General features: G+C 56.0%; 1 protein-coding gene across 7 annotated transcripts in view; it reads right to left on the bottom strand.

The window, feature by feature from the left end:
- Window positions 1-2,525: 2,525 nt before the first annotated feature.
- Window positions 2,526-21,300, bottom strand: part of NDRG4 (NDRG family member 4) — a 70,485-nt gene continuing 51,710 nt past the window's right edge. For 5 of the 7 annotated variants that reach the window (XM_073669037.1, XM_073669039.1, XM_073669038.1 and 2 more), the window contains 13 exons: window positions 14,193-14,313; window positions 14,049-14,111; window positions 13,386-13,446; window positions 13,194-13,280; window positions 12,929-12,985; window positions 10,845-10,948; window positions 10,608-10,664; window positions 10,226-10,277; window positions 9,693-9,740; window positions 6,457-6,492; window positions 6,180-6,231; window positions 5,155-5,193; window positions 2,526-4,185 (listed from right to left, as the gene is read on the bottom strand). In XM_073669037.1, the coding sequence (XP_073525138.1) occupies window positions 4,031-4,185; window positions 5,155-5,193; window positions 6,180-6,231; window positions 6,457-6,492; window positions 9,693-9,740; window positions 10,226-10,277; window positions 10,608-10,664; window positions 10,845-10,948; window positions 12,929-12,985; window positions 13,194-13,280; window positions 13,386-13,446; window positions 14,049-14,111; window positions 14,193-14,313 (932 nt within the window). In that variant the 3' untranslated portion in view covers window positions 2,526-4,030. The remainder of the gene's footprint in view (window positions 4,186-5,154; window positions 5,194-6,179; window positions 6,232-6,456; window positions 6,493-9,692; window positions 9,741-10,225; window positions 10,278-10,607; window positions 10,665-10,844; window positions 10,949-12,928; window positions 12,986-13,193; window positions 13,281-13,385; window positions 13,447-14,048; window positions 14,112-14,192; window positions 14,314-21,300) is intronic. The other 2 variants (XR_012308901.1, XM_073669036.1) reach the window with 2 other exon arrangements.

Below are 21,300 nucleotides of genomic sequence, written 5' to 3'. Positions count from 1 at the left end.
CCCTCCCCATTATGTAGTGTATTTAGGTTTGTGCATGCGGAAATAAAGACAGAACATTGCTGAGATCGTGGCTTGCCAGTAGCCTTTTGAGCATGCTCTGAATTTGAACCAGCTTGTTGTCTGACTCATTCTTTGAATGGTTGACCCATGCTCATAGCCTTAATTTGGAGTGACTGGAGGACGAGTGGAATGTCGCTACGACCCCGTCAATAGGACACGTCTCCTCTACATACCGCTCATCAGCGCTATAGGACACGTCTCCTCTACATACCGCTCATCAGCGCTATAGGACACGTCTCTTCTACATACCGCTCATCAGCGCTATAGGACACATCTCTTCTACATACCGCTCATCAGCGCTATAGGACACGTCTCTTCTACATACCGCTCATCAGCGCTATAGGACACGTCTCTTCTACATACCGCTCATCAGCGCTATAGGACACGTCTCTTCTACATACCGCTCATCAGCGCTATAGGACACGTCTCCTCTACATACCGCTCATCAGCGCTATAGGACACGTCTCCTCTACATACCGCTCATCAGCGCTATAGGACACGTCTCCTCTACATACCGCTCATCAGCGCTATAGGACACGTCTCCTCTACATACCGCTCATCAGCGCTATAGGACACGTCTCCTCTACATACCGCTCATCAGCGCTATAGGACACGTCTCCTCTACATACCGCTCATCAGCGCTATAGGACACGTCTCCTCTACATACCGCTCATCAGCGCTATAGGACACGTCTCCTCTACATACCGCTCATCAGCGCTATAGGACACGTCTCCTCTACATACCGCTCATCAGCGCTATAGGACACGTCTCCTCTACATACCGCTCATCAGCGCTATAGGACACGTCTCCTCTACATACCGCTCATCAGCGCTATAGGACACGTCTCCTCTACATACCGCTCATCAGCGCTATAGGACACGTCTCCTCTACATACCGCTCATCAGCGCTATAGGACACGTCTCTTCTATATACCGCTCATCAGTGCTATAGGACACGTCTCCTCTATATACCGCTCATCAGTGCTATAGGACACGTCTCCTCTATATACCGCTCATCAGTGCTATAGGACACGTCTCCTCTACATACCGCTCATCAGCGCTATAGGACACGTCTCCTCTACATACCGCTCATCAGCGCTATAGGACACGTCTCCTCTACATACCGCTCATCAGCGCTATAGGACACGTCTCCTCTACATACCGCTCATCAGCGCTATAGGACACGTCTCCTCTATATACCGCTCATCAGTCCTATAGGACACGTCTCTCCTATATACCGCTCATCAGTGCTATAGGACACGTCTCCTCTATATACCGCTCATCAGTGCTATAGGACACGTCTCCTCTATATACCGCTCATCAGTGCTATAGGACACGTCTCCTCTATATACCGCTCATCAGTGCTATAGGACACGTCGCCTCTATATACCGCTCATCAGCGCTATAGGACACGTCTCCTCTATATACCGCTCCTCAGTGCTATAGGACACGTCTATATACCTGTGGCAAAACAGCTTCTTATCTTAATCAGCCAGACGTCTAGATTTGTTAAGCCAAGAGCAATACACTATTGTGTTTGTGTTGACTTTAGAACTTGTCTGTGTTTCTTTGGTGGGTCAAGAAAAGAAGGACAGACCAGTATTTGTATAACCCTGGATGTTGTCTTCTCTTGGTTCTGAAACAATGATGTTTGTTAATATGCTAATTGCATATTGTACTAAAGCCAGCTAGATGTTGATTTATAAGTGCCCCCTGCTATACCAACTATGTAAATTGATTAAATGCTCAAACAATGAGACCTGAGCCCTGTGGAATAATATCATCCCTAACCCTTGCCCTGTGAATGTCAACTAGTGTTCTTAGTCTGCTTTGTGTCTTCCTATTAGTTATACCGACTACATATGCTGCACATCTAAATATTATTATATATAATGTTAATATTCAGCAAAATTGATGTAGAGCAGTGATATCAATGATCTGTGAGTTAAAAGACAAAAAGTAGAAATGGGAGCTGTCAAGGATTTTTCCCCACAGCAAATCTGTTGTAATTACTTGATCTCTACAGGAGGCCCCTACTTTGATGGAGGTTGAAGTGTCAGCTCTCTCTCACTTCCCCAGTTGTAATTAGTTTCTCTCTTCCCCAGCCACAAACCCCCCAAAAGACAATGTAGGAATTGCATTTATTTCCACAATTTCACTGCACTCGGAATGAATGGTGTCATTCAAAACTACAACTTGTCCCGCAAAAAACAACACCTCATATGGCGATGTGGATGAGAAACGAGGGAAAAAGTTAATAGCCTGGTCGTGAAAGGGTTAACTTGTGGGCAGCGCTCCCTGGGAGCAGACGCAGAATGACGGCACCACGCGGCAGACGCAGAATGACGGCACCACGCGGCAGACGCAGAATGACGGCACCACGCGGCAGACGCAGAATGACGGCACCACGCGGCAGACGCAGAATGACGGCACCACGCGGCAGACGCAGAATGACGGCACCACGCGGCAGAGTTACTATTTTATTGAGGTTTGTTGTATTCATCCATTACTATCATGAAGTAGTGATGGCTGCAGCCATGAGCATCCACGCCACAAAAGACAAACAAGAAGATGAGAAGAGTCACTGCATACAGACAGGAGTCATCACCCCCCGATCTCAGTCCGGGGAGCAAGGCCGCACAACCAGGGATGGGAGCAGAGACAGCACAATGACAGCGCGGGAGACAAGACACAACTGGAATCAGAAGATTGTGCGCCGGGACGGACCCTCACCCTCCTCTCCACTCACAGACATTGACCAGCACAGGACGCGTCTTCTCACTGAGCCCCCCCACTATCAGAGAAGAAGCTGTACTGAAACAACATGCATAATGCACTGCTTACCCAATGCTAGATCCTTAGATCACAATCACCCCGATCACCTCTATTGGATCTTCTACAGTCAGCTGGGTCACCTCTGTGGGATCCTTTAAAGTCTTCAGGGCTCACCTCTATGGGATCTTCTGTACTCGTCCAGGGTCACCTTTATGGAATCCCCTAGTCATCTGTGGTCACCTCTACGGAATCACCTACAATTATAAAGGGCACCTCTGTGGGATCCTTTACAGTCAACTGTGTTAAGTTTATGAGATCCCCCTACAGTCTTCCAGGCCATAGCCCTCTACATAATTGGGTCATCTCTATAGGATCTTCTGTAGTCGTCAGAGTCACCTCTATGGGATCTTTTGTAGTCAGGTGTCACCTATATGGGATCTTCTGTAGTCTTCAAGGTCACCTATATGGGATCTTCTGTAGTCTTCAAGGTCACCTATATGGGATCTTTTGTAGTCAGGTGTCCCTTCTATGGGATCTTCTGTAGTCTTCCAGGTCACCTCTATGGGATCTTCTGTAGTCTTCCAGGTCACCTCTATGGGATCTTCTGTAGTCGTTCAGGTCACCTCTATGGGCTCTACTGTAGTCGTCCAGGTCACCTCTATGGGATCTTCTGTAGTCATCAAGGGTCACCTCTATGGGATCTGTTGTAGTCAGGGGTTCCTTCTATGGGATCTTCTTTAGTCATCCAGGTCACCTCTATGGGATCTTCTGTAGTCATCAGGGGGTCACCTCTATGGGATCTTCTGTAGTCATCAGGGGTCACCTCTATGGGATCTTCTGTAGTCATCAGGGGTCACCTCTATGGGATCTTCTGTAGTCATCAGGGGTCACCTCTATGGGATCTTCTGTAGTCATCAGGGGTCACCTCTATGGGATCTTTTGTAGTCGTCAGGGGTCATCCCTAATCCTTCAGTCACCACCGATCTGATCAGCTGTTACACCCGTCTCACATCCAGTCACAGGGGAGTGGGAAGAGCACACACCAGATGATGATTAACTACTGTTACTCTGGTATTTGGTTCCCCAAAAAACGCCAGACGCTGTTTTAAGGGGTGGGGTGCAGGAAGAGAAACCAGTAAAGAAGATATGGGTAATGAGCGGGCGAGAAGACGAGTAGTAGGAGCTGCTCATGGTCTTCAGCAGGACACTTCCATGGTGTGGTTGATCTGACCGATGCCCTCGCTGCTCTCTGACTGAGTGCAAGGCCTGGGGCGACCTCCATCCACAGAACTGGCACTGGTGAGGGACGCTGTGCGAGATCGGGCGAGTCGGGTCATACTGGCTGAGGGCACTACAGAGACAAAGAAGAGTCAAGAAGTGAAAATTCAGAACCAGCGGCTGAACATTTACAAAGAGCAGAACGAAAGTAAGATACCGCAAAAGCATGAGCTGCTCACTACCGGACACAGGCTGAAAGCTTCAACCTCCCATGCAGGGTTGTGGGAAAGCGATGGCTGCAGTGGCTGGGGGAGAGGAGGCTGGACTGTGCCCGAGTAATCCAGGCAGCCAGCTTCCTCCTTTGGTCGGCATGCTGCTCGTTTCTCAACACCTTTCCTTTTACATGAAGCTCCATGTGAGGTGTGGAGCATGAGCGGTAACCCCGGGTCTGGGGGATCTGGGACCTCCAGGTTCAGGGGGATCTGGGACCTCCAGGTTCAGGGGGATCTGGGACCTCCAGGTTCAGGGGGATCGGGGACCTCCAGGTTCAGGGGGATCGGGGACCTCCAGGTTCAGGGGGATCGGGGACCTCCAGGTTCAGGGTGCGCTCTACAGCTCAATGACAGAAGATTGGGCCAGGATATAGTATAGGGGGAGAGTATGAGGACTACAAGCAATGATGTGCCTTACCTGCAGACCTATGTGATACCCCAGTGACATTGTGTACCTATGTATGTACCTGGCATTAGATGCTCTGCATCCAAGGGGATACGGGCAGTAAGTGAGCCGGGTGCACTCATACAGGCTGTGCCACTGTGCCGTATACAGTCACATACACTGGAGCTGTACACCCGCGTGGGACACTTCCCGGAGTATATCCCCATATAGGACGTGCCGTAATGTCCAGAATGGGTGATGTGCAGCTGCAGACGTCACTTCTATATGTGTGGAAGAAGATGATGGGGAGAGCGTGAGCGTCTGACGCTGGAGAACTGCTGGAATAACCCAGTCATTTGGAGGGAAAAGCAGCCCAGGTGGAGCAGAGGTAGGACACTGAACCCAGGAGCATGCAATCTATTCAGCAGACCGTGTGATGGGATACCTGCGCTGGCACTCTGTCTCCGATCCTTCAAGGAGGCAACTGGGGGGAAAAGATGAGGAAGGAAGCAGGGGAAGGGGGTGAAGAGTCCAGTGGGGAGTGATGAGGAGGGGAGAAGACACAGAAATGGGACATTGAGACAACAGGTACCAATATGCTGCGATCACCATAAACAGAATATCGAGCCGCAGAGATTTCAGAGTCAGTGTGAGCACAGAGGAAAAGAGGTGTAGAACAGAGAAAAAAATCAGACACATGAAGTGTACGAGGCAAGAACAGACTGAGGATACAGAGACCAAGAGGACAGTCAAAAGACAGATGAAATGTGTCCAGACACACCTCCCGAGACGCCGGGACACGGGGGCCGCCGTCCTCCCGAGACGCCGGGACACGGGGGTCGCCGTCCTCCCGAGACACAGGGGCCGCCGTTCTCCAGAGGGCCACCACCCTCCCGAGAGCCAGAGGGCCACCACCCCCCCGAGAGCCAGAGGGCCACCACCCCCCCGAGAGCCAGAGGGCCACCACCCTCCCGAGAGCCAGAGGGCCACCACCCTCCCGAGAGCCAGAGGGCCACCACCCTCCCGAGAGCCAGAGGGCCACCACCCTCCCGAGATGCCAGGACACGGGGGCTGCCATCCTCCCGAGATGCCAGGACACGGGGGCCGCCGTCCTCCAGAGGGCCACCACCCTCATGAGAGCCAGAGGGCCACCACCCTCCCGAGATGCCAGGACACAGGGGCCGCCATCCTCCCGAGAGCCAGAGGGCCACCACCCTCCCGAGAGCCACTACCCTCCCGAGATGCCAGGACACGGGGGCCGCCGTCCTCCAGAGGGCCACCACCCTCCCGAGATGCCAGGACACAGGGGACACCATCCTCCCGAGATGCCAGGACACAGGGGCCACTACCCTCCCGAGAGCCAAAGGGCCACCACACTCCCAAGATGCCAGGACACAGGGGACACCATCCTCCAGAGGGCCACCACCCTCCCGAGACCCTGGGGCCGCAGTCTGGCAGAGCTGAACTTACTGTATCCCATTCCTTGAAGATAGTATTTGAAAGCTTCTGTCAGCTTTCCAGGCTGTGAAAAGAAATGAGCCATGGTGTCACTCATTATCGGCATTTAATAGCATTTATACACAAGAATAGAATAAATGTGGAGTAGCCCCCCGGCGGATGTTGTTGATTTTGCTTTTTGTGCCGCTCACTGGCCACTCTCCCTAGGAGATGACCACTAGGGGGCGCTTGTAACTTGTCTGGTAACAATGAAATGAGACTGGACGGGCTACGACGGGAGGATAGATACCTGGGTGACCTGTGGAAGTCCTCCAGAGTCCGCCATCTGTGTGCGACAAGAGGGGAGCAGAAGTAATAGAAGACTAACGCTAAGACATGGCTGAGACACCGGCTCCTCAACAGCTTCCACACTGCAGGAGGAGGAGGAGGAGGAGGAGGCTACAGCACATACAGGGAGAAGGCCGCGCGGGGGGGAGGAAGAGGAGGCCAAACAAGGAAAGGCGAGGAGGCTGCAGCACATACAGGGAGAAGGCCGCGCGGGGGGGGGAGGAAGAGGAGGCCAAACAAGGAAAGTCGAGGAGGCTGCAGCACATACAGGGAGAAGGCCGCGCGGGGGGGAGGAAGAGGAGGCCAAACAAGGAAAGGCGAGGAGGCTGCAGCACATACAGGGAGACGGTCGCGCGGAGGGAGGGTGGGGGTGAAGGAAGAGGACTGCGCGCAGGCAGGGGAGACGGTCGCGCGGAGGGAGGGTGGGGGTGAAGGAAGAGGACTGCGCGCAGGCAGGGGAGACAGAGGACTGCGCGCAGGCAGGGGAGACAGAGGACTGCGCGCAGGCAGGGGAGACAGAGGACTGCGCGCAGGCAGGGGAGACAGAGGACTGCGCGCAGGCAGGGGAGACAGAGGACTGCGCGCAGGCAGGGGAGACAGAGGACTGCGCGCAGGCAGGGGAGACAGAGGACTGCGCGCAGGCAGGGGAGACAGAGGACTGCGCGCAGGCAGGGGAGACAGAGGACTGCGCGCAGGCAGGGGAGACAGAGGACTGCGCGCAGGCAGGGGAGACAGAGGACTGCGCGCAGGCAGGGGAGACAGAGGACTGCGCGCAGGCAGGGGAGACAGAGGACTGCGCGCAGGCAGGGGAGACAGAGGACTGCGCGCAGGCAGGGGAGACAGAGGACTGCGCGCAGGCAGGGGAGACAGAGGACTGCGCGCAGGCAGGGGAGACAGAGGACTGCGCGCAGGCAGGGGAGACAGAGGACTGCGCGCAGGCAGGGGAGACAGAGGACTGCGCGCAGGCAGGGGAGACAGAGGACTGCGCGCAGGCAGGGGAGACAGAGGACTGCGCGCAGGCAGGGGAGACAGAGGACTGCGCGCAGGCAGGGGAGACAGAGGACTGCGCGCAGGCAGGGGAGACAGAGGACTGCGCGCAGGCAGGGGAGACAGAGGACTGCGCGCAGGCAGGGGAGACAGAGGACTGCGCGCAGGCAGGGGAGACAGAGGACTGCGCGCAGGCAGGGGAGACAGAGGACTGCGCGCAGGCAGGGGAGACAGAGGACTGCGCGCAGGCAGGGGAGACAGAGGACTGCGCGCAGGCAGGGGAGACAGAGGACTGCGCGCAGGCAGGGGAGACAGAGGACTGCGCGCAGGCAGGGGAGACAGAGGACTGCGCGCAGGCAGGGGAGACAGAGGACTGCGCGCAGGCAGGGGAGACAGAGGAGCGCGCGCAGGGAGGGGAGACAGAGGAGCGCGCGCAGGGAGGGGAGACAGAGGAGCGCGCGCAGGGAGGGGAGACAGAGGAGCGCGCGCAGGGAGGGGAGACAGAGGAGCGCGCGCAGGGAGGGGAGACAGAGGAGCGCGCGCAGGGAGGGGAGACAGAGGAGCGCGCGCAGGGAGGGGAGACAGAGGAGCGCGCGCAGGGAGGGGAGACAGAGGAGCGCGCGCAGGGAGGGGAGACAGAGGAGCGCGCGCAGGGAGGGGAGACAGAGGAGCGCGCGCAGGGAGGGGAGACAGAGGAGCGCGCGCAGGGAGGGGAGACAGAGGAGCGCGCGCAGGGAGGGGAGACAGAGGAGCGCGCGCAGGGAGGGGAGACAGAGGAGCGCGCGCAGGGAGGGGAGACAGAGGAGCGCGCGCAGGGAGGGGAGACAGAGGAGCGCGCGCAGGGAGGGGAGACAGAGGAGCGCGCGCAGGGAGGGGAGAGAGGAGCGCGCGCAGGGAGGGGAGACAGAGGAGCGCGCGCAGGGAGGGGAGACAGAGGAGCGCGCGCAGGGAGGGGAGACAGAGGAGCGCGCGCAGGGAGGGGAGACAGAGGAGCGCGCGCAGGGAGGGGAGACAGAGGAGCGCGCGCAGGGAGGGGAGACAGAGGAGCGCGCGCAGGGAGGGGAGACAGAGGAGCGCGCGCAGGGAGGGGAGACAGAGGAGCGCGCGCAGGGAGGGGAGACAGAGGAGCGCGCGCAGGGAGGGGAGACAGAGGAGCGCGCGCAGGGAGGGGAGACAGAGGAGCGCGCGCAGGGAGGGGAGACAGAGGAGCGCGCGCAGGGAGGGGAGACAGAGGAGCGCGCGCAGGGAGGGGAGACAGAGGAGCGCGCGCAGGGAGGGGAGACAGAGGAGCGCGCGCAGGGAGGGGAGACAGAGGAGCGCGCGCAGGGAGGGGAGACAGAGGACTGCGCGCAGGGAGGGGAGACAGAGGACTGCGCGCAGGGAGGGGAGACAGAGGACTGCGCGCAGGGAGGGGAGACAGAGGAGCGCGCGCAGGCAGGGGAGACAGAGGAGCGCGCGCAGGCAGGGGAGACAGAGGAGCGCGCGCAGGCAGGGGAGACAGAGGACTGCGCGCAGGCAGGGGAGACAGAGGAGCGCGCGCAGGCAGGGGAGACAGAGGACTGCGCGCAGGCAGGGGAGACAGAGGAGCGCGCGCAGGCAGGGGAGACAGAGGAGCGCGCGCAGGGAGGAGAGACAGAGGAGCGCGCGCAGGGAGGGGAGACAGAGGAGCGGAAGGAAGAGGACTGTGCACAGGGAAGGAGAAGACCACGTACAGGGAGGGGAGGCTACAGGGGGAGAAAGAGGACTGCGTACAGGGAGGGGAGGAGGGAAGAAAGAAGACTGTGCACAGGGAGGGAGAGGACTGCATACAGGGAGGGGCGGCTTGAGGACTGTGCACAGGAGGCAGAGAGGACCGTGCATGGGGGAGTGCAGATAGAAGAACACTGTGCACGGGGGGGAGGGAAGAAAGGACTGTGTACAAGGAGTGAGAGGACCGGGCATGGGAGAGGGGAGATAGATGAGCACGGGGAAGAGAGGGAAGGGAGAGGACCGGGGGAGATAGGAGAGCACTGTGCACAGGGGAAGGGGGGGGGGTGACCGCTCACAGGGGAAGAGTAGGCTGCGCACAAAGGGAAGAGAGGGCAGAGGTCATATACACTGTGAAGGTTTGAGAAGGAGAAAGCAAATACAAGGAGAGGAGACCAAACATGAGGGACAGGGGCCGCACTTTAGGCCACACATGTGGTAGATTCTGAGGACGGATGACTGTACCTTCAGGAACGTTGTAGTTGTCGGATCGAGCTTGGAATTACATTCAACCTGTCAGGTAAGGAAAGTGCAGTCAGGAGGGTCGCAGTGTAATGCGCTGACATCATGGGAGGCTTACAATACAGATGGCTGTGACCCCAGAGTATACTAAGTAGATCACTAGAGATCTACTGCAAAGTGATCTAATCTTTAAATAACCTGATAAAATCCCTGGGAAGCAAAGCGATTCCCGTCAGCAATCTCGGGATCTGGCGACCCATTGTTGACACCTGTGGCCCAGCTACACGTATCTGATCCCTAACCAGGGGGTCATAGATCGGCTACACGTATCTGATCCCTAACCAGGGGGTCATAGATCGGCTACACGTATCTGATCCCTAACCAGGGGGTCATAGATCGGCTACACGTATCTGATCCCTAACCAGGGGGTCATAGATCGGCTACACGTATCTGATCCCTAACCAGGGGGTCATAGATCGGCTACACGTATCTGATCCCTAACCAGGGGGTCATAGATACATAAGCACTGGACGCACCACGCCGTCTTCAGCCGGGGAGTTATCTCCAACCACCAGCATCACTGGAGCCCTGCGGGACGAGAAGGACAAGGATTGGAGACAGCACAAAGCCCGATAGTCTGGACGTGGATTCATCTGTATTCACACACCAAATGCCACAAAACGTGTCCACCTGAAAGCAGAGCTCTGCACAACGCGTTTTATAGGCCCCAGCTTATAAGGGATCTTCTCCCTGACCACCTCTTCCTGCTGGTAAATAAAAGCGCTCTATAGCCTCCCAACGTTTCGCTGTACCATGGCATCAGCAAGGGTACAACGCACACACTCCCATGACGTTGCTGCATGTGGTGGTGTCTGTGCACCATCCTCTGTATGGTGTCTACTATGTACAATCACTTACCTAAGGGTTATGGCATTTGGAACAGTCCCAGGCCGATTCATTTCTAAGTCTCTTCGACTGAGGATGAGAAACAATCGTGAGAGAAAGGGCAGTATACGATGGGCGACTGGTAGTGGATCCCCCAGCGCTACATCCCATCTACACGGATCCACTATGTAACCTTCTAGGCGCGACGTCACACGCCATCATGTGTTACTAATAGTCCCCTCCTCTGCTGTCATGGTGGAGAGCGCTCACCTGTTGTACATGTTCCAGAAGAGTTGCAGGTTGCTCTGGTTCACACAGCTACTGATCTGCTGGCGGTAATTCTGCACGAGCTCCGTGTTATTCATTAGCTCCTCCTGGGGCAAGAAAGACCACAATAAGGCAGCATTATACTGCGTACAAGTCAGTGGTGGCCATACTGTTACCTCGACGGGAGGCAGGGTCGCTAGTGGCGGCCACACTGTTACCTCGACGGGAGGCAGGGTCGCTAGTGGCGGCCACACTGTTACCTCGACGGGAGGCAGGGTCGCTAGTGGCGGCCACACTGTTACCTCGACGGGAGGCAGGGTCGCTAGTGGCGGCCACACTGTTACCTCGACGGGAGGCAGGGTCGCTAGTGGCGGCCACACTGTTACCTCGACGGGAGGCAGGGTCGCTAGTGGCGGCCACACTGTTACCTCGACGGGAGGCAGGGTCGCTAGTGGCGGCCACACTGTTACCTCGACGGGAGGCAGGGTCGCTAGTAGTGGCCACACTGTTACCTCGACGGGAAGCAGGGTCGCTAGTGGCGGCCACACTGTTACCTCGACGGGAGGCAGGGTCGCTAGTGGTGGCCACACTATTGGCTCTACAGGAGGCAGGGTCGCTAGTGGTGGCCACACTATTGACTCTACAGAAGGCAGGGTCGCTAGCGGTGGCCACACTATTGGCTCTACAGAAGGCAGGGTCGCTAGAGGTGGCCACACTATTGGCTCTACAGGAGGCACGGTCGCTCATGGCCGCACTATTGGCTCTACAGAAGGCAGGGTCGCTCATGGTGGCCACACTATTGGCTCTACAGGAGGCAGGGTCGCTTATGATGGCCACACTATTGACTCTACAGGAGGCAGGGTCGCTAGTGGTGGCCACACTATTGGCTCTACAGGAGGCAGGGTCGCTTACGGTGGCCACACTATTGGCTCTACAGGAGGCAGGGTCGCTTACGGTGGCCACACTATTGGCTCTACAGGAGGCAGGGTCGCTTACGGTGGCCACATTATTGACTCTACAGGAGGCAGGGTCGCTAGTGGTGGCCACACTATTGACTCTACAGGAGGCAGGGTCGCTCATGGTGGCCACACTATTGGCTCTACAGAAGGCAGGGTTGCTAGCGGTGGCCACACTATTGGCTCTACAGGAGGCAGGGTCGCTTACGGTGGCCACACTATTGACTCTACAGAAGGCAGGGTCGCTAGCGGTGGCCACACTATTGGCTCTACAGAAGGCAGGGTCGCTAGAGGTGGCCACACTATTGGCTCTACAGGAGGCACGGTCGCTCATGGCCGCACTCTTGGCTCTACAGAAGGCAGGGTCGCTCATGGTGGCCACACTATTGGCTCTACAGGAGGCAGGGTCGCTTATGATGGCCACACTATTGACTCTACAGGAGGCAGGGTCGCTAGTGGTGGCCACACTATTGGCTCTACAGGAGGCAGGGTCGCTTACGGTGGCCACACTATTGTCTCTACAGGAGGCAGGGTCGCTAGTGGTGGCCACACTATTGGCTCTACAGAAGGCAGGGTTGCTAGCGGTGGCCACACTATTGGCTCTACAGGAGGCAGGGTCGCTTACGGTGGCCACACTATTGACTCTACAGAAGGCAGGGTCGCTAGCGGTGGCCACACTATTGGCTCTACAGAAGGCAGGGTCGCTAGAGGTGGCCACACTATTGGCTCTACAGGAGGCACGGTCGCTCATGGCCGCACTCTTGGCTCTACAGAAGGCAGGGTCGCTCATGGTGGCCACACTATTGGCTCTACAGGAGGCAGGGTCGCTTATGATGGCCACACTATTGACTCTACAGGAGGCAGGGTCGCTAGTGGTGGCCACACTATTGGCTCTACAGGAGGCAGGGTCGCTTACGGTGGCCACACTATTGGCTCTACAGGAGGCAGGGTCGCTAGTGGTGGCCACACTATTGGCTCTACAGGAGTCGGGGTCGCTTACGGTGGCCACACTATTGGCTCTACAGGAGTCGGGGTCGCTTACGGTGGCCACACTATTGGCTCTACAGGAGGCAGGGTCGCTAGTACGGCCATACAGATATCCATTCGCTGTGTGACGCAGAATAACAGTACCTGACTGAAAAGATGAGACAGCACAGTATCAGGGAGAGAGCTCGTCAGTCCGGACAGCTGTGGAGAGAAGGCAGCAAACTCTCAGTATGTGGTCAGCGAGGGGTTAGGTGCTGCTGAAGGGGTTCAGAGGTCAGATCCATGCAGGGAATAGGAGACTATAATATAGATCCGAGTTAAAGGTCTCCAGCTGTCAGGGGCACTGAAGGGGCTTCGCCATGACATGGTGGCTCACTTGGCTCTGACTGGTTTCTTTCCCTTACTGTACCTTTGATGCTGCCCAGTCAATCCAGCCTTTTCCATTGGGATCAATGTTGACGAGCACCAACCCTTCCACCATCTCTGGGAAAATCAGCTACAAGGAAACAGAAGATTGAAGCAACATGACCACCTCTAGGGGGCGCTCCGCAGACCAACATAATCTGTTCTATTTTTCAGATGACAATCATGGCAGACTTACAGCAAATTTTGCAAGAACATAAGATCCGGCACCAACTCCAATCCCAATGATCGTCTGGAAGCTGCAAAACACAGAATCATCATATGTGTAAAGTCCTGTCCATGGTGACATGTGCAAAGTCTGAACGCATCTCCACGTCATGTCTCATCACCCGGCCACTGTGTGCGATCTGATCATGTGTGCCCACGGTCACCAATGTGGAGTCTGGTCACTTGTACGAGACCTGAATGTCCATGGTCATGTGTGAGGTCCTCATCACCACAGTAATTCATCTATAGTCTGATTACAAATCTGCAGCCAAGTGTTGGAAGGTCTGGTCGCACGCCATACAGAAGCATGCCGGAGGCCTGGTCGCACGCCCGCAGCAGCATGTCGGAGGCCTGGTCGCACGCCCGAAGCAGCCTGCCGGAGGCCTGGTCGCACGCCAAGCAGCAGCATGTCGGAGGCCTAGTCGCACGCCAAGCAGCAGCATGTCGGAGGCCTAGTCGCACGCCAAGCAGCAGCATGTCGGAGGCCTAGTCGCACGCCAAGAAGCAGCATGTCGGAGGCCTAGTCGCACACCAAGAAGCAGCATGTCGGAGGCCTGGTCGCATGCTCTGTGTGTGGTTGCTCCATGCAGGTAAGTGGTGGACTTGTGTGTGCAGATGATGCCACTAAACTCACCCAAAGTGCTGCAGGACACTCGGGATCATGGCCGCCAGGTTCTCCATGGTGGGATACTGATAGCTGTATGAAGAGAGGGAAGTAGTGAGAGTTTCCTGTAAGGAGGAGACTGCACTTTCTGGAGGTATGAAGGGTGTTACTTACCCTTGGGGAAACTGGGAAGCACCCATCTGCTGGCCGGGGGCATCAACATGACACACAACAAAATGCTTGGTGATTTCCTGCATGTCCTCATAGTTGAAGAAGGTGTTAAAGCAAAGCTTATCTGAAAGACATGGAGAACTCTCAGTGAACATGCCGGACTAGTCAGAAGGATGATTCCCATCCTCACCGATTAAGATCCATGAGACATCTCCAGGGAGGACATATTCACCCACCTCATCTGGGACAAGAACCGACACTCAATCTCCTTGACGTAGAATTACACAGTGGACATATGGGGTAAAAGGAAATTAGTGATCGATAGGGGAAGAAGAGCTCATTTACCCAAACTTTTGAAGCAGGGACCAAATGGATAAAGCAGGATATCTATTGTGAGAAAGAGTCAAAGACTTGTAGATTCAAGAGGCAGAGAAGTGGGACATCTGCAACCAGACATACAGCCGCCCTCTGTAAGGGCCAAGATATATGCAAACACTGGAAAATGACCTCTAAACTACATTGTCGCTAAATAAAATGTACTTACAAAAAATGAAGGTTCTTGGAGCATTAATTGGCCAATTCATGTATGCCCTCAACCACGGCAAGGTGACCTCCCTCTGATGGGTCCCTATCCTCATGCCACTCTTGGGCACTCTATAAGCCTACAATTTTAAATGGGCAGGTAGGAACCAGCACTAATTAAAAGCACCCTTGGCTTATGGGTGGACTGTAAGCACATTTTATTTAGCAATAATGCAGTTTAGATCTCATGTTTCCAGTGTTCGCATATATCTTGGCCCTTACAGAGTGCTGCGGTGTTTTTTTGTATGTTTTGCAGTCATTGCAGCTTGCACCTGTTCATACTATAAGGAGGTGCTGGTCAAGGTTTTTTTTTTTTTGCATTTGCAACTAGACAGTTTGGTGTCTGTGGTCAGATAGGAATATTGGGGTGTGTGTCGATCCAATATTGATGGTGTAGCGCCGGCGTCCCTGCCCTCTGCTAGGCAGGGACGCTGTTCCCCTCACCCCTCTGCTCCGAGTCCGGCGTCCTCCTCCCGCTCTGCTGGCAGCGCGCGCTCCTTCCCGGCCACTGTGCTTAGGACGCGCGCGCTCCCTCCCTCTTAAAGGGGCCGCGCGCGCCGTCCTAACGAGTCCCCGGCCAATGGCCAGAGGACTTCACCATATATAAGGCACCTCCTCCAAAATGGAGGTGCCCGAGCAATGTTGTTGCACTGTTCACTACTCTGCTTCAGCCCTCAGGTCCCGTTGCCAGTTACCTGCCAGATTCCTGCCAGTTTGCTGTCTGATTCCTGCCTGCTAGCCTGAGGTCCGACGGTCTGCCTACCGACTCCTGTCAGTCTGTCTAAGGACCAGCTTGCCCGCTCACCTGGGAGCGCTCCTCTGCTACCTGCCTGCTAGCCTGAGGTCCGACGGTCTGCCCTCCAACTCCTGTCAGTCTGTCTATGGACCAGCTTGCCCGCTCACCTGGGAGCGCACATCTGCTACCTGCCTGCTAGCCTACCTGGAGGCTCCGCCGTCACGTGCTGTGACCACCTGCCATTCCAGAGACTCCTGCCCGCTCACCTGGGAGCGCACACCTGTTACCTGCCTGCTAGCCTACCTGGAGGCTCCGCCGTCACGTGCTGTGACCACCTGCCATTCCAGAGACTCCTGCTCGCTCACCTGGGAGCGCACACCTGTTACCTGCCTGCTAGCCTACCTGGAGGCTCCGCCGTCACGTGCTGTGACCACCTGCCATTCCAGAGACTCCTGCCCGCTCACCTGGGAGCGCACACCTGTTACCTGCCTGCTAGCCTACCTGGAGGCTCCGCCGTCACGTGCTGTGACCACCTGCCATTCCAGAGACTCCTGCCCGCTCACCTGGGAGCGCACACCTGTTACCTGCCTGCTAGCCTACCTGGAGGCTCCGCCGTCACGTGCTGTGACCACCTGCCATTCCAGAGACTCCTGCCCGCTCACCTGGGAGCGCACACCTGTTACCTGCCTGCTAGCCTACCTGGAGGCTCCGCCGTCACGTGCTGTGACCACCTGCCATTCCAGAGACTCTCGCTTGCTCACCTGGGAGCACACATCAACCATCTGCCTGCTAGCCTACCTGGAGGCTCTGCCATCACAGGTCGTACCTACCCTTTACCCAGAGACTGCCCCGGTCACTTGCCGTGACCTCCTGCCCGTTCATCCAGAGACTGCCCCGGTCACTTGCCGTGACCTCCTGCCCGTTCATCCAGAGACTGCCCCGGTCACTTGCAGTGACCTCCAGCCCGTTCACTCAGAGACTGTCCCGGTCACCTGCTGTGACTGCCTGCCCGTCTTCCCTGGTCGCCACCCGCTCCCTTACAAGGACCGCCCCCTTGTATAGTAGCTCAGAGATTCCGCCTCCCAGACCCGTTACAGTGTGCTCGGGCCATGGAACCCGGTGGCACCCAAGCTCCCTCACTCGGACCCGTGTCATGAACTGTCCCGTCAGAGGTCCCAACAGGAGTCCATCCTGGGTCACCTGCGGAATGTCAATACTCGCCTGGACACTCTGACTGCTCCACCAGCAACCACCGCCAGAGCCATGACTCGCAATCCGGCAGCTCCGCTGCCCACCAATACTATGGTATCCTACCCCGGACCCCGGCTTTCCGCACCTCCTCGCTTCGGAGGCGACTCTGCTCAGGCTCGGGGCTTTCTAAATCAGTGCACCCTGCACTTTGAACTCCTGTCCCACCAGTTTAACTCCGACCGGGCCAAAATTGCCTTCATCATGTCCCATCTCACCGGGGAGGCCCTGGCCTGGCTAGGCTAAATCCTCTATGGGAGAGGGGAGACCCCCTGGTGTCCGACTTGCCTGCCTTTCTCACGGCTTTCCGGAAAGTCTTCGACGAACCTGGACGGAAGACCTCATCCGCGTCATCTCTGCTACGCCTCAGTCAGGGAAGTCTCACCGTGGGCCAATATGCCATACGGTTCCGTACCCTTGCCTCGGAGCTGGCCTGGGATAACGACGCTCTGGTATCTGTCTTCTGGGAGGGTCTGTCCGGCCGTATTAAAGATGAACTTGCCAGTCGAGACATTCCTACCACTCTCGATGACCTAATAACTCTTGCCACCCGGATTGACCTACGGTTCCAGGAGCGTGCCAAAGAAGTCACCCGTGAGAGGAGGTTTCCACGTCTAGCTCCTACTTTTCAGAAATCCGTCACTCCCTCCGTTTCTCCCCAGGTACACTCTCCTGAGCCTATGCAGGTCGACCAGACCAAGATGGTCAAAACCCGTCAGGACTTACGCCGTGCCGAGGGGAGCTGCTTCTACTGTGGCAGTAAGGAGCACCGGATCCGTACCTGCCCGGAGAGGTCGGGAAACGCCTGTGTCTAGGTTCGCTCAGAGAGGTCGACCTAGACAAGAATAAATCCTCTCCATCTCTGCTGCTGTCAGTCTCAATTATCTGCGCGGAGAATCGCTATTTCGAACTAGCCCAACTTGACTCTGGAGCGGCCGGGAATCTTATTTCACAGGCCCTGGTAGAAAAATACCGCATTCCCACCAAACCTCTGGCTATACCATTATCTGTCGCTGCTGTGGATGGGGGCCTCTTACCACGTCCCATCCAGCTCATCACCGAATCCGTAACTCTGCAGGTGGGAATGCTGCATTCTGAGAGCATCTCTTTTCATGTTCTGCCTGGACTCTCTCACGCCCTCTTACTAGGTCTACCTTGGCTCCAGAGACATGCACCCGTGCTTGACTGGCAGACCGGAGAAGTCCTTCGCTGGGGACAGGACTGTCATAAGACTTGTTTGGTTCCTGTTCATCCCGCCCGTCCTTCTCCTACCCCAACTAATCTACCTGGACTTCCGATTCCCTATTGGTCATTTGCTGATGTCTTTAATAAAAAGGAGGCAGAGACATTACCCCCTCATAGACCATACGACTGTCCTATCGACCTGTTACCCGATACGACGCCTCCCCGTGGGCGTATTTACCCATTGTCCGCTGCTGAGACCCGGTCGATGTCCGAATATATTGAGGAGAATTTGGCCAGGGGATTCATCCGGAAATCTACCTCCCCGGCGGGAGCAGGCTTCTTTTTCGTAAAAAAGAAGGACGGCTCTCTCCGTCCCTGTATAGACGATAGAGGCCTTAACCAGATCATGGTGAAGAATAAGTACCCCCTTCCGCTCATTCCAGAATTATTTGATCGTCTGAGGGGGGCTAGAATCTTCACCAAACTGGACCTCCGTGGGGCGTACAACCTGGTCCGTATCCGTCAAGGGGATGAATGGAAGACTGCATTCAACACCCGGGACGGCCACTATGAATATCTGGTAATGCCCTTTGGTCTCTGTAACGCTCCTGCCGTCTTTCAAGAGTTGGTCAATGATATCTTCCGGGACCTTCTCTACTCCTGCGTAGTGGTGTACCTGGACGACATCTTGGTCTTCTCTCCGGATCTCCAGACTCACCGGAGAGACGTTCGTCAGGTCCTGCTCAGGCTCAGGCAGAATCACCTCTTCGCTAAATATGAGAAGTGCCTCTTTGAGCAGACCTCGCTTCCGTTTTTGGGCTACATTATTTCTCAGACCGGCCTTCGAATGGATCCAGAGAAACTGTCTGCCATCGAGAAATGGCCCCGACCGGAGGGGTTGAAGGCCATTCAGCGGTTCCTGGGCTTCGCCAATTACTACCGCCTCTTCATTCCGCACTTCTCTTCCCGGACTGCACCAATTTCCGCGCTCACCCGTAAGGGCACTAATCCCAGAGAATGGCCGCCCGAAGCAGAGGAAGCCTTTCTTTCCTTAAAACAGGCCTTCTCTTCCGCCCCGATGCTGCATCGCCCAGATGGCAACAAGCAGTGCTTCCTGGAGGTTGACGCCTCCTCCTCTGGAGCCGGAGCGGTACTTACCCAAAAATCATCTTCCGGGAGAATGGTAACTTGTGGCTTCTTCTCCAAACTCTTCTCCTCTTCTGAGCGCAACTATTCCATAGGAGATCGAGAGTTATTGGCCATCAAGCTGGCATTGGAGGAGTGGCGTTACCTGCTCGAAGGGGCTCTTCACCCGGTAATAATTTACACTGACAACAAGAACTTGGCTTACCTCCAGCATGCCCAGAGACTTAACCCGCGCCAAGCTCGGTGGTCCTTGTTTTTTGCTCGCTTTGATTTTATTCTTCATTTTCGCCCGGCTGACAAAAACATCAAGGCGGACGCCTTGTCCCGATCCTTTCTGGTGTCTGATCTCGAGGAGGAACCGAAACACATCATTGATCCCGCCAGAGTAATGCAGGTGGCTCCCGTGAGTCTAAATCGTCTCCCTCCCGGTAAGACGTTCATATCAGTACCTGATCGGGAGAAGATCCTACACTGGGGTCACTCGTCTAAACTAGCTGGCCACGCCGGTCAGAAAAAGACCCTCCAGCTTATTACCCGGCACTACTGGTGGCCTACCCTGCACAAGGACGTAATAGACTTTGTTTCTGCCTGTGTGTCCTGCGCCCGCAACAAGGTTCCGAGACATCTGCCAGCCGGTCGCCTCCTTCCGCTCCCAGTACCTGCTGCCCCCTGGCAGCATATAGCAATGGACTTTATAACTGATCTCCCCGTCTCTGCCGGTTGTACGGTCATTTGGGTGGTCGCTGACCGCTTTTCCAAGATGGCTCATTTCGTTCCCCTGCCAGGCCTCCCGTCTGCACCAGAGCTGGCTAAAGACTTTATCCGCCACATCTTCCGTCTTCATGGCCTGCCCCTCCACATCGTGTCGGATCGTGGGGTACAGTTCACCTCACGCTTCTGGAGAGCCACTTGTAAACTGCTAGACGTCACCCTGGACTTCTCCTCCGCTTACCACCCACAGTCTAATGGTCAAGTGGAGCGGATCAATCAGAACCTGACCAGTTACCTCCGGCACTTCGTTAATGCCCACCATTCAGACTGGGTGGATCTCCTGCCATGGGCCGAATTTTCTTACAACAATCACGAGAGCGAATCTTCCTCCAAATCCCCGTTTTTTGTTGTCTTCGGTCAGCATCCTCGGATCCCATTTCCCGTCTCCACCTCGGTGGACAATCCGGCTGCGGAATCTCTTGTTAACAAATTTTCCTCCATATGGGAGAGTACCCGATCCGCACTCCTGTCATCCGAGCGTATGAAAAGACATGCTGACAAAAAACGTCTGGATCCTCCTCAATTCCGTCCAGGAGATAAGGTCTGGCTCAAGATTCCTTCCTATAAGTTAGAGCCTCGGTTCATCGGTCCTCTGGAGGTCATCAGTCAGATCAACCCGGTGGCCTATAAATTGAAACTCCCGGCCAACTTGCGGATCCCTAACTCCTTCCATGTATCTCTCCTCAAACCTGTGGTACTTAACTCTTTTTCCAAGTCTACAGGTACGCCTCCTGCTTCGGTTTCCGCTGAAAACGAATTTGAGGTAGAGAACATTCTGGCCACCAAAAGGGTAAGAGGGAAGACCTTTTTTCTAGTAGATTGGAAGGGGTTTGGTCCTGAAGAGAGAACGTGGGAGCCCCGGGAGAACATCCATGCCCCTCTCATCCTAGCTAAAATTTCTCTCTGGCCTAAAAAAGGGGGGGGTCTAAAGGGGGGGTACTGTAGCACCGGCGTCCCTGCCCTCTGTTAGGCAGGGACGCTGTTCCCCTCACCCCTCTGCTCCGAGCCCGGCGTCCTCCTCCCGCTCTGCTGGCAGCGCGCGCTCCTTCCCGGCCACTGTGCTTAGGGCGCGCGCACGCGCGCGCTCCCTCCCTCTTAAAGGGGCCGCGCGCGCCGTCCTAAGGAGTCCCCGGCCAATGGCCGGAGGACTTCACCATATATAAGGCACCTCCTCCAAAATGGAGGTGCCCGAGCAATGTTGTTGCACTGTTCACTACTCTGCTTCAGCCCTCAGGTCCCGTTGCCAGTTACCTGCCAGATTCCTGCCAGTTTGCTGTCTGATTCCTGCCTGATATTCTGCTTACCTGCCTGCTAGCCTGAGGTCCGACGGTCTGCCTACCGACTCCTGTCAGTCTGTCTAAGGACCAGCTTGCCTGCTCACCTGGGAGCGCACACCTGTTACCTGCCTGCTAGCCTACCTGGAGGCTCCGCCGTCACGTGCTG

Source organism: Phyllobates terribilis, unplaced genomic scaffold (genome assembly GCF_046119375.1).
Source record: "Phyllobates terribilis strain yellow unplaced genomic scaffold, ASM4611937v1 Scaffold_1739__1_contigs__length_219557, whole genome shotgun sequence".
NCBI classification, from domain to species: Eukaryota; Metazoa; Chordata; class Amphibia; order Anura; family Dendrobatidae; genus Phyllobates; species Phyllobates terribilis.
Note: the sequence above shows the minus strand (reverse complement) of the source record. Positions and strands in the feature narration are given on the sequence as shown.